The sequence below is a fragment of the Argiope bruennichi genome, chromosome 9 (assembly GCF_947563725.1).
Source record: "Argiope bruennichi chromosome 9, qqArgBrue1.1, whole genome shotgun sequence".
NCBI classification, from domain to species: Eukaryota; Metazoa; Arthropoda; class Arachnida; order Araneae; family Araneidae; genus Argiope; species Argiope bruennichi.
The window spans coordinates 50492548-50505293 of NC_079159.1; the positions used below are offsets into that span (position 1 = coordinate 50492548).

Below are 12746 nucleotides of genomic sequence, written 5' to 3' on the forward strand. Positions count from 1 at the left end.
TGTATAAAATAACATTTAATATTAATATTCAATAATAATTAATACATTTTCATGAATCTATATTAAAACAGAAAAGTAATAAAAGTAATAGTGTTTTCGTGCTGCCATCTATATGTTATCAAATGAGTGAGAAAATATATAATTATATACAGATTCCAAAAGATGTATTTGAAATAGTGTCTATAATTTCTTCATTCAACGTTTATGGAAATTGTTACCAGTATTTGCATTAGCACTTTTATTTCATCATAATAATAAATCTTCTAGAAAAAATATTTTTGAACATATTAAATAGAACACTAAAAATATATTTTCTAAATTAGTAATAAAATTTTTAGGCATACTTATTAGTTAAAATCTTGAAGACAAATATAATTACGTAAATCAAAATCTTTTGTCAATAAACATATGGGAAGAATCAAAAGGGTCCTTATTAATATAGCCTGACTTCTTAGAACATAACGCCGAATTTTCATAAATTCGGTCAAAAGTAAAAAAGTCAAAAATAAAAAATATTGTAACATTTAAAGTTGATTTTTGAAACATAAGATCTTGTATACTATAAAATATGAATATATACACTTTTAATATAAATAAAGAATTATCATAAATAACAAGCTTTTAAAAATTCTTTATTCGTATTCCATTGTACATTGATAAATAATTATATTAATAGAAAAAAATAGTAAGCATGAGAATGAAATAGAGAAATGTTAATTTTTGAAATTGTCTAACAGCTTGAAAAATGAAATTATTTCTCCTTTTATTATGGAAAATTGTTTTCATATCATGATGATGTTTATAGGCCAGCAAGCACTCTGTCTGTAAATGTGACATAAAAGATGAAAAAAATTGCTAAAAACGCTTAGCAGAGAAGGCTGTTGCACCAGTAGCTGTCAAATTTGGCATGCATTAATTTTTTGAATAAAAATATTCACTGTAATTAAAAGTATTTTCAAACTTTTAATTAATTTTAAAATATTGGAATCTTAACGCTTTCCCCACAATAACAAGCAAGCAAAGTAAAAAAAAAAAAAAACTTTTTTATATAATTTTAAAATTTAAAAAAAAATAATGTGTTTATCGATATCAGTTTTATTTTCGAGCAAATTTTTTTAAATTTCAATAAATTTTGCAAAAATTGAAACATAATTTTGAAATTAATGTTTTTCCTTCATATAACAGCATGAAACAAAATAGCAAGATTGGGAATAACTAATTTGAGAATTTTAATAATCAATAATTTTAATGATTTCAATTTTTTAATAATTTTCAACAGTAAACAGCAAAAAATGTTTTGCAATTTATTGTTGAAAATGAACTTAAAAATATTAAAACATTAGTTCTAATACATTAATTTCATCGCTCACATTTTTTTAGACATTTTAATTATTATCTATAATTTATTTATTATACTGTTCTTTATAACTTCTTTTGGCGAACACTTGTGTCGCCGGGAAAATTAATTTTATTTAATTCCAATTTAATCTCTTCTACATAATCTGATATAATCCCTAATCCTACAAAAGGCTCAAAAATATTTATGGAACGTCTTTAAGATATTGTACTCCATTCAAAATATCGTATAACACCATAGAGAGTATATATACTTAATTATTTGTATACTTAATAGTCTTATAATATTCTGTGCTAATAGAGCAGTACATTGAAAAGTATCCAAGTATTTGTTATAGTTCGTAATCCGTGAAAGTTAAATGCGAGATACAAATGCCAGCATGGAAGCATGTCTCTTGAAAAATATGTAAATTGCATTCGTACAAGTAGCCATTTATATACATTTATTTTTACCTAATCTTCAAATTTTCCTATTGCAATCCCTAATTTCCCATCTTTTAATTAATTCTGTTTAATGGGAAACCCTAATATAAAATTTAGAGAAATGAGCTCAAAATAAATGAGGATATACAAGAAAAAGAATTTAGAATTGTTTCAATATGCTTAGCAAATTGGTCACTCTATTCTGTTTAATGGGAAATCCTAACATAAAAATTTAGAGAAATGAGTTCAAAATAAATGGGGATATATGAAAAAAAAAAAAAAAAGATTTAGAATTGTTTTAATATGCATAGCAAATTGGTCACTCTATTCTTTATTGAAATTTTCATTTCAGTGGAATTTAAGAAAATTAATGTACATCATGTATCCTGTTATTAGCAATTAAACATAACCAAATAAGAATTCGAAACTCATACTATTATTTGTAAATTTAATTGCAAATAAATAATAGATGCATAGTATTTTGAAGGAAGCAACCGAAATTTTTTTTTAGAAGCTAAGCAATTAATATTAATAGAACAAATTTAAATTAAAAGTTTTTAGGGCGGCTGAAAAGTAAAAGTCAAATGTTATTTTCTGAAGCATTTCTTTCTAAATGAAAAAACACAAAGCACATTATTTTGTTGATTTATATGTATAAGATACCAAGTTGTTTTTGTATTTTATTCAATAATATACATATACTTCATGGTACATAAATTATGTATTTAGTACAGAGTTCCGCTTGTGTGCTTTTTTTTATTATTAACTAAAAACTCATAAATCCCTTCTTCAATTGTCTTCTCCAATCAGACCCAAATGAAACTTTCTTTTAAAAGTCAAAGCATTTTTAAAGAACAAAAAATTCTATTAATCTAAGACATGCTATGTTTTCCATTCCAATCAGAGAATCCTTCTACGAGGTTCAGATGTCCTTCCCCCAACAAAATGCAAAAACCATGTTGCGTTGAAGGTTTTTGATTATTACTATATATTTTAAAAACTAGAAGGAGGAATGGATAAAATTTGGAGCAGTGATGTTTTAGGTCTTGATCTTTCAAATGGTTTCAAAATTTTTAGGAATTTCTATTCAAAAAAATTTAACATGAAAATTTTAAAACTAAAAATACGAAATATATTTTCATGTTTTTTAAAAAGCATAATTTTAGTCTTGTATTCTGATTATTTTAATGTAATGAAATATTCTTGTATTTCTTATACTTTAAAATACATTGAGAATACATGAAATCTCATTCAATATTAGGAATTCAAATTTTCAATTGCCTATAATGCATCAACTATTTATCAAAATTACAAAATGGTTTGTATATGTGTGAGTTTAATTTGGGGAATTTATATGATTATTTTAAATCGGAGGTTGCTATTTAAAAAAAACTGAGTATCATTAAATTTAAAACGCCCCTTCTCATTAAAAAAATTTTATAGTGCGATAATAAGTTTCAGAATCAAAAGCGGTGCTTGGATTTTTTTTTCTTTATTATTGACTGTGCACGATTAAACCAACAAAGTATTTTTAAACATGAAATTGTGACATCCAAGTATTAAATCGTGTTTCTGTAATGATTTTCAAACAATTCTGTAAATAGTGAAGCATGAACCTTCCTAATGGAATCAAGTCCCATGATATCATATTGCCACCAAACACATGTGGCTGCATAACATTCGTACCACTATTTGTATCTAACTCGTATTGTATCATACCTTGTTATTACTGCTATTTTTATATTAATCATGTTATATATATATATCAATTATAAATAAAGTCAGTTAGCTCAGACTTGCTTTTAAACCAACCATCTACATACAAAACTGTTCTATTTATCTATTTTCTCATTACACATTGTTTTTGATGGTAATGTTACTTCACTTTCTCATACCTCATGTAGACAGAAAATGAATAAAATAATAAAAAAAGAAATTAAAAAAAAATTCCAATGCACTTCTTTTTATCATATGTGTAAAGATACATCTAAATAGAAATGTGTATACGCTGTTTTTAACTAAACAGCGCATTTAATTCCAAAATATTTTCAGATTTTAATAAAGAACTCCACACCTCTATTTGCCTGTTTCAGTCTTAATTTTCTATGGCATGGACTGGTAGACTTGGGAATCGATCGCTTTACCCACTTAGAATTTTATGACATAATATATTTTGAAATACCAACACTATTACATTACTATGAAAAATATTTCAAAAGAACAAGCATCAAAGAAATTTTATTACAAAAATAATTTATTTTAAGATTTACTTCAAAATGACTAGAGTGCATCAGTCAATGAAATGAAACAACAAATATTCAAAACAATTTTTGAAGTTAATGGATTTCGGAATAATTCAAATATAACAAATTAATTGTAAAAAAAAACAAAACAACAGATTTAAAAAACACTCAATTTAATGATGACAAAAAACATTCAATATGATATTTTTATTAAAAATTGGCATACTCATAAATAAAATATAAACCTTCATCTTGCTATTTGCAACTAGCTATTTGTAAGACATCTAAGAATGAAGAAAAGAATTAATTATTATGCAATATTTCATAGCATAAAATTAGAAAAATACGGTCAAATTTTATTTTATAAAACTAAATTTTTAATTTAAAAGATTTTAAGTTTTTGAATATAAGTAAATTATTAAGCAGAAAAATCCACCATTAGTCTAGATAAATAATTTATAAAATTAAATGCAATAATTTTATCATATACAATAATTAATAAAATTCGCTATTTAATTTTTGTTTTTTTAAAGGAAATTCTGAAACAGGAACATATCCAATATGCACACACTTTTGAATCAAAAATTAGATTTCTATCTATAAAAAAAATCTACAAAAATAATATATCTATTTCTTTAAGAAACAACAGAATAAAATTTTAAAGCATAACTAAATATTTTCATCATTTTTTTTTCTTTCACATTTTTTATTTAAAGGAAAATATTTCATAATGTGGTTTTACAACTGAAATAAGAATTAGAAATCGTAGATTTAAAACTGTAATATATTCACAATGATTCATTTAATTAGACAAAGCTAAAATTCACTTTAAAAATGATATTTTTGCAGTTACTAATCAACGATTTCAATCGAAAGGTTTTCAAAAATTCTCATTTTTATTCATAACTTAATCAATAAAAAAGAAGCACTAAAATGTATAAAACAGTAATGGCTATTAAAGTAAAAAGTAAAAGGCAGAAGTTACTTAAATTATCAGGTTTAAACTTAATCATTCCATGTAGTTGATAAAAAAAATTTAGTATGAATTTCAGCATCTGATATCAAACAAACAAACAATATGTTAATAAACACTGCAGGAGTTTAACTTCAGCTTCAATTAATACGTTTAAATTTGTTCATCATAAGTCCAAACAATGGTAACCTCTTGCAGCAATGTGTAATTCTCGACAAAAACCTTCAGATTTCCCTGAAAGGAACAGTAAAAGAAATCAGCAAATAAAACTAGTAATATAAACTCTCAAAATAATCTGAAAAATTAGTAATATCTTTTTGCTCATTTTAATCTTTGAATGATAAAATATTTTCATAGATTAAAAAATTTATTCTGGTTATTAGAATTACTGTGCTTTACAACATGATCTTATATATATTTTAAGAAACCTCTTGTGGGATATGAAAATTGGAAATTTAATCATGGCAACTATATAATTACAGAAGTAGATCAAAATATTCAGAATAATCAATTTAGTTACTAGCAATTTGCACTACTTGTTTTCAGTGACGTAGAAGTTGTAGAAAGCCTGAAATAGGAATGCTTACACCGCTATCTACCGTCTAATGACGGATAATCTGCCAATAAATATGAAAAATCAACGGCAGTGATCTCCCTATTAATATTCTTGCATATTCTCCAACAAAAACATTATCTTCCTTCCACCCACATACAATAATGAACCTTGGGTATGGCTGTAAATGCCCCAAGTGCTCAGATTTTCAATTCTACTCATGAGAGTAGTGTGCTTCATAATATAACAAAGAAAATCGAGAAGGCTAGAACAGCCTGATTGAGTAGGGCGTTGGACTCACATCCCTTGGGTTGTGAGTTCGAACACCGCCGGCCAAAGACTCTCCGTGTATACAGTGGCTGGTGCATGTATAAATCTGCCGTGGTCATTAAGTTATCCAATCACTCTCCTTCTAAGTCGAAACAATACCACTGGGATTACTATTTCAGAGGTGATTGTTCTCTGATTCAGGTCTAAATTACGATCTATGGATGAGTGAAAGAATTGCATGAATGAAGACCACCCAGTATAAAAGATTGTGACACATGAGTAGCTAAGTCGTACTCTTAGAACTAGATGGCGCTACTGAAAACAAAAGAAGCTAAAGTCTCGGCTTAAAATCGCTGACTTTGCCAGCGGGTTTGTCTACGACAAGTGCCATAAGAAACAAGAAAATCGGCAGTTATGAATAAATAGCACGGCACTGGCAAATCGATCTTCGGCGCGAATCCTTACTAAAATAAGAATATCTGACGTTTTTTTTTTTTTTTTTTTTTTTTTTTCAATTAATTGCCGGCCGAAGTACCAGAAAATCAAAAAAAATTTCCTGACTTCTTTTTTCTAAACAATTGAGATCAAAATTTGACATGGAATTACAATTGCGGTCAGAAGATCAAATAACAGATTTTATCTTATTATGTTATTTGAGTTGTTGTGATAACCTGTATGCGGAAAATTCAGACAAATAGACAGGAAACTTCTTGTCGGATACGTTCTCAAATTTGATACGTATCTACGTTTTTAATACTACGCCTTGTATCATATTTTATTTATCTAGCGATCAATAATTTGTAATTAAAGCCTTGACTTATTCTGGGACAGCCGGATGGACCGATTTGCTTTGAATGGATTTCATTCAAAATTTGATAGAAATTGTAATGAAACTTCTTCTAACTTGATGCGGACTGAATGGCTTAGTGGTAGAATGCTACGAACAGAAAGCGGCAGTTCGTATATGACTGCAGGCAAGTTGCCTAAAAATTGTTTTGTTATTGATTTACTTTCTGTTATTTCTCGTTTGTTCTAGAATGTTCTTACAATTTCTGTACCTGTCTAAATCTGGAAGAGTGTTATCTTTGATTTTAGTTAACACATGGTTTATCTACTCTAAATTCATCTACGTGACAATATCTACGAATTCGGGGTAGAATTCATACACTAAATTTCATGTGTTTAATTTAGAACTTTTTTATTTATTTATTTATTTATCGTATTCACAAATAAACATAATTTTAAAAATATATTTTCCGAAATCAGTGAGGTCTGAAAACTGGAGATTCATGGAAATCTCGAGTTGGAATTTTTTGACGATTATAATACTATATACAGGGTGCAGCAGAAAAACTAGGACAAATAATTTTTAGTATAACTTTATTAAAAACAAATAAATTAACAAAGTATAACAAATATTAATAAGAGCAGACTTTTACTAATAAATAAATTCAATTGGTTTCAAAGTGGCCGCCTTTTGCAGTAATGCAGAGGCGCAAACGCTTACTGAAATTTTCAGCAATGGGACGCAAGCCGTCTACTTTTAAACTATCCCATTCGCACCGAAGCCTTTACTTTAGAGAGTCCAAACTTTTGTATGGTTTAATGCAAGTCCTAGACTCCGAAATGGACTATACACTGTAATCCATAGGATTGAGATTCGGCAACTTTTGTGTCCACTCTCCAGATGATATCACGTCCGTCTTGCACCAGTATTATGTCTTTTCTTGGTCTTGTCAGTCGGTGCGGAGTTTTGTTGAAACGTCAGTTTGCATTGGCGGAACGCTTTTTGGCCCACGAAAGTACAATAGCATCTAGAATGTCTCCCTGGTACATTTTTTTACTTATTTTAACACCCTCATCCACAAAAACCATAGGTGTTTTGCCGTTTGCGCAACTTTCGCTCCAGACAAAGACTAACTTAGGATGTTGGCGATGTTCAACAATTACCGAAGTGCTTGGAGTGTCTACAGACCAGATCCTATTGTTCTGAGCTGGTTGGAGGGTAAAGAGCTTCATTAGTGAAAAGGAATCTCTCTCAGCGTTGACATGCAACCCATCTCAAAAGTTTTCGGCATCTTTGGAGCCGCATGGATTTGTTTTCTTTAGTGAGAAGCTGAACTTTTTGGAACTTGTAAGACTTTAGTCCAAGCTCTGTTTTTGTAATTCGTCATACTGATTGGTCACTTATTTCCTTTTCGTTGGCGATTTTTCTCAGAGAAGCCCAATACTTTACTTGAACTCGCTTTTTGATGGCCTTACGGCTATTGAAAGCGTCCACCGAATGCTTTCGTTCACTTCCTGGACTTTTACCATCATTGCCAAGTTCTTTAAAAAGACAGATTGACTCAGACAAAATTTGCCGTGACAAAGTAAGCAAATGTACTAATTCACACAGCCGTTTTCCTTGCTAAAACAACTCTAAAATAGCAGATCTTTTGCTTGACATTGCAAAAAAAAACAAACACCCAAAACAATACGTAAACTAAAAGATACATTATAAAATATCTTGCGATTGAAATGGTAGTCAAAAAGAAATGAATACAAATTAAAAAGAAATTAGTTCTATTCTATGATGCAATCCGAGTTTTTCTGTCGCACCCTGTTATCTTATAATTTTGTATACTAAAAAGTAAAAATCTGAAGAATAATGTTCTGAAATTTAAGGGATGGCAAATTATAGTTTAAACAAGTTACAGTAGTGCAGGCTATACTTAAACAAAAGTACTCCAAAAATAATAGTTTTACAAAATTCAGGCTTTATCTACTCCCAAACCCCTAATATTAAGGAGCTTTCAAGGTAGTTGCCGTTTTCATAATCCACTTTATTTATATATCCGAAATTACACTTTAAAATACTATCATCATAAGAGAAAATGAAGTCTACAAAATAGTAGGTGGTTCTAATAGCATAAACATTATAAAAAATACTTAGGCATGGAATTATCAGAAGTTACTTTCTTCACACTATTAAATAAAATTATTTAAAAAAACGCTCAAATTAGCAATAAATTAAGTTCCATTTGGAAAAAGAGGGCCCTTTAAAACATAATAAATGCATTTTCTATTATTTCTCTAAACATTTTACTTAAATGTTTCAAATTGGCAATGTTTAGTATTTCACATTATTTCTTTACTAAATAGTAGCTGTTGTATTCTTCACAAACCTTTGCAAATATATAAGATGTCGCTTTTCCATTGACTGTTACATCGGAGGGACCGACAGGTATTCCATACACTCTAAACTCATTCAATTGCATTGTTGTGTTGTATCCACGATGACTGACAGTACTTTTAAAGGAGTTCTTAGGGAAAAAACAATGACAATATTTAGCAAGATTGATTATTTCACAAGTATCACAAAAGAAATTTTTTAAAAAAAACTGAAAACAAAACCAACAAAATTAAAAATAATAGCAAATAAAGTAATAATTCTGAATAACGAAACATTCAAATGAGATAAAAACATAAACACTTAGTAGAAATTTGCAAAACTAATTGTGTTCACATCTTTTTCCAGTGTGTTTTAAATTAAATTCCAGTGATTCATAAAGATAATGTTAATTAAATTCTTATGAAAATTTTGCATTAAATATGGGAAATTTTGTGTCAATCAAATAATATTAACCTTCTGCAGTCCTTGATTTTATTAAAGTACTGATAGCAGGTATAAGAATACTGCTTAATTTATAGAATGATATAAATCAATCTGAACAAATAGAAAAAATACAACACAACATCAATTTTAGGAAACTAAATCAAGGATTTTATGTCAAGTTTACAAGACAGTGGACTTCAAAGAGTTGGAAATCTTTTTTTCAGATATGAGTATATATTTTTTTCTCTTATAGTACTAAAGATTTTCATATCTGTTTTGCTGTCAGCTAGTATTAACAAAATTAACTTATATTTTTCTTCATTTGCATTTTACAGAATTCATACATTATTTATATATATTTTTCTTAATATTAAGGAAGATTTTTATTTCAAGTGAAATTAAATTTATGACAATTTTATTACCATTTTGATAAAGTTTAGTTAATTCAATATTTAATGAACTATTAAAATAGGCAATTCTTCAAATTTGCAATATATTAAAATAATAAAAAGAAAGAATTTAACTAATCCATCATTCGCCCTTTTAAACTGTGTAATGCAGTGATAAATGCGGTCAGTTAAAATATGAAAGGGACAGCAATAACTTTCACAAGGCAAATTTTCCCTTCATATTCTTCAACATTACTAAACAAAAACAATTAATAAAATTATTTAATATCATACTCTTTCACTTCATTTATCATTAATTAAAAGCTTCTTGTTCTTATTTATTTTCAGATTTCATTAATTGATATAATTATACCAAGAATTAAAAAAAATTATGTTATTGAATAAATTATTAATTATTATTATTACAATTAAAATTATTTTATTGCATTTAGTATTTTATCATTATTTATAAGTTATTTTATTTATTTTAATATTACTTAAAACATACGTAACATTAAAATTAATGTTCAAAATATCAAATGCTACTTACACCTTTCGCAGAAAACTTAATTTCATTGTACAATCCCTTTTCATAAGTATCTATAAAAGGAATCATTTATAAATATCTTAACAGGAAAAATAATATGAGAAATAAGTTTGAGACATTTTTCAGGCCTGAATGCATGACGAAATTCACACCATTTAATAAATAATTATAGCCTTGTAAGTAAATTAAATAAAAAAATATTAATCAACTTTAAATAATTACATTTGAGTAAACTGTAATACATTGAGTAAACTGTAACTTATAATGATGCATGGAAATATACCAGATATTTACCTTCGCCTAACCAGATTTATTTATCAAAAAATATATGTAATAATTAATTTAAAAGAAAATCAAATAAAATTTACTCCAGTGTTTTTGAAATTGTTTTATTTATTAAGGGTTCGAAAAATAGTCATCAAGACTATATAGAGGAAGGGCATGCTTTTTTCTATTAAATATTTAAAACAAGAAATTTATTATTGTATATAGTTTTAATTGATAAATCTAAGAAATAAAATAGGTTTAAATTTGTAAAACTAACAAAGAAAAATTCCTGAAACAGTGAAGAAAAAGCAAGTACTATCATAAATGTACTTCTCAACAGTTGCTGAGACAGTACATTTCTCAGGATCTAGAAACAATTTTTATAAACAAATGGTACAATATTAATTAGCGTATTTCTCCTCGTACGCCATTAATTTACTTACAAACTGTTAATAGAAACTAATTTGTCATCTAATTCTTATTGGACTGTTTATAATTCCATTCATTTTTATTTTTAATATTTCAGATTTATAGTACAATAAATAGGGATAATAATTTATTTCAGTTGAAGGTACAAATATTTACATTATTATAATATTGTAGTTTTTCAAAGGCTTAATTTTGATATTGTCTTGTTTCTAAGAAAGAATCTTTTTTTTTTTTTTTAAATATCGCTAACATTTCAAAGATAATGTTGTAATTTAGTTAAATTAGCATTATACTTTGAGGCTACAAGAAGATTACAATGAGAGAAAAAAAAAATCAATTTTGAATCTAAGTCAGATGTCCAGAATGGCATGACTTTCGAAATTTCCACCCCACAGCAGTTGCAGAATGTTCCACTTTAATGGATTAACACATGCACCAATCCGAAGTACACTCAGTGGATATTCAAATAGAGATCTGTGGTTTAAACTCACAGTTCACTGGCTGGTCCCAAAACTTAGACTGCCATCAAGCCACTACAGATTGCATTAAAAATGAAATAATATTTTAACACTACATAAATAAAATTTCTATCTTTTTCAACTTTTTAATAATTTATTTTGGAAAAAGAATTATCTAGGTCAAAATTGTTACTTTTATTTGTAATATAAATAAAATACATTGTACATTTATTAGCACAATTTCGATCAGCAATTTTTGCTCCAAATTCATCTCATGTCGTCGGCTATTATTTTGCAGTTGGATGTGGAACAATATAAATAGATTTTATTAAATATTTCTTTTTGGTATGATAAATGATGTCACAATCAATATATTGTTACAAAATTTTTCTTCTACAACAAATACCGCTAATCAATTGTAATAGCGCAGCACATCTAATTGCTATAGTTCAGCAGCTTTCTTGCTGTCTAATCCTCCAAGACCTCTACGTGTCGGCGACTCCGACTCTCACCACACACCGCCTCTTTTTACGATCCACACGACTTCTTCCGATACACACGACACGATTTCTTCTACAACAACTTCGTAGCGAGACGTTGGAGTTTAAGGAGAGCCCGCTTCCGTAGAAGCTATCTCCTGTAGATGGCAGGAAGTTGAGGAAATTAACTTGGCTTTAGTGAATGCCATGGTCTTTCTATGTCAGCAGCGTGAGATGACTGGGCTGTTACTGGCGCTACTCTGCGAAGCAGAGTAGTCCCCTGATGACAACTTCGTAGCTTCTGAGTGCCCGTCTTTTATAGTTCCGGGAGGCGGGGCTAGAATCTTCTGACCAATCAGGGCGTACCTGGCTGCATCTCGGTTGTTAGTGGATGGATCTTGAAAGTTCTCGAACTTTCCGGTACTATCCATTTAGTCGCCAAACTCGCCAAATTTATCGCCAAGCCGCCAAATGCTCGCCAAGTCTGTCGCCAAGCTCTAAGTTCATTGATCTCAGCACGTACAGGACCGATCGTACAACGGTCTTTCTTACGATGACTCTATTCGTGCCGGGTAGCAATATTATAGGTTCGTAACAATATGTAACAGTAAGAGAACACATTGGTAAGTAGTTTTTGCTGCCTTTTTCCTTTTAATAAGCATATTCTACATGCTCTAGTTAGATTTTTTTTTTTCTAAATCTAAGTATTTTAGCTCATTAGAAATACTCAAGAACAAATCATTGTAAGGATCTATTGTAGA

At 28.3% G+C, this 12746-nt stretch overlaps 1 protein-coding gene across 1 annotated transcript in view; it reads right to left on the reverse strand.

Annotated features, from left to right (window-relative positions):
- Positions 1–4227: 4227 nt before the first annotated feature.
- Positions 4228–12746, reverse strand: part of LOC129983835 (lysosomal alpha-glucosidase-like) — a 37788-nt gene continuing 29269 nt past the window's right edge. Inside the window, exons 16-18 of the mRNA XM_056093494.1 lie at positions 10356–10405; positions 8986–9123; positions 4228–5229 (exon numbers count right to left, since the gene is read on the reverse strand). Coding sequence (XP_055949469.1) covers positions 5149–5229; positions 8986–9123; positions 10356–10405 — 269 coding nt within the window. The 3' untranslated portion in view covers positions 4228–5148. The remainder of the gene's footprint in view (positions 5230–8985; positions 9124–10355; positions 10406–12746) is intronic.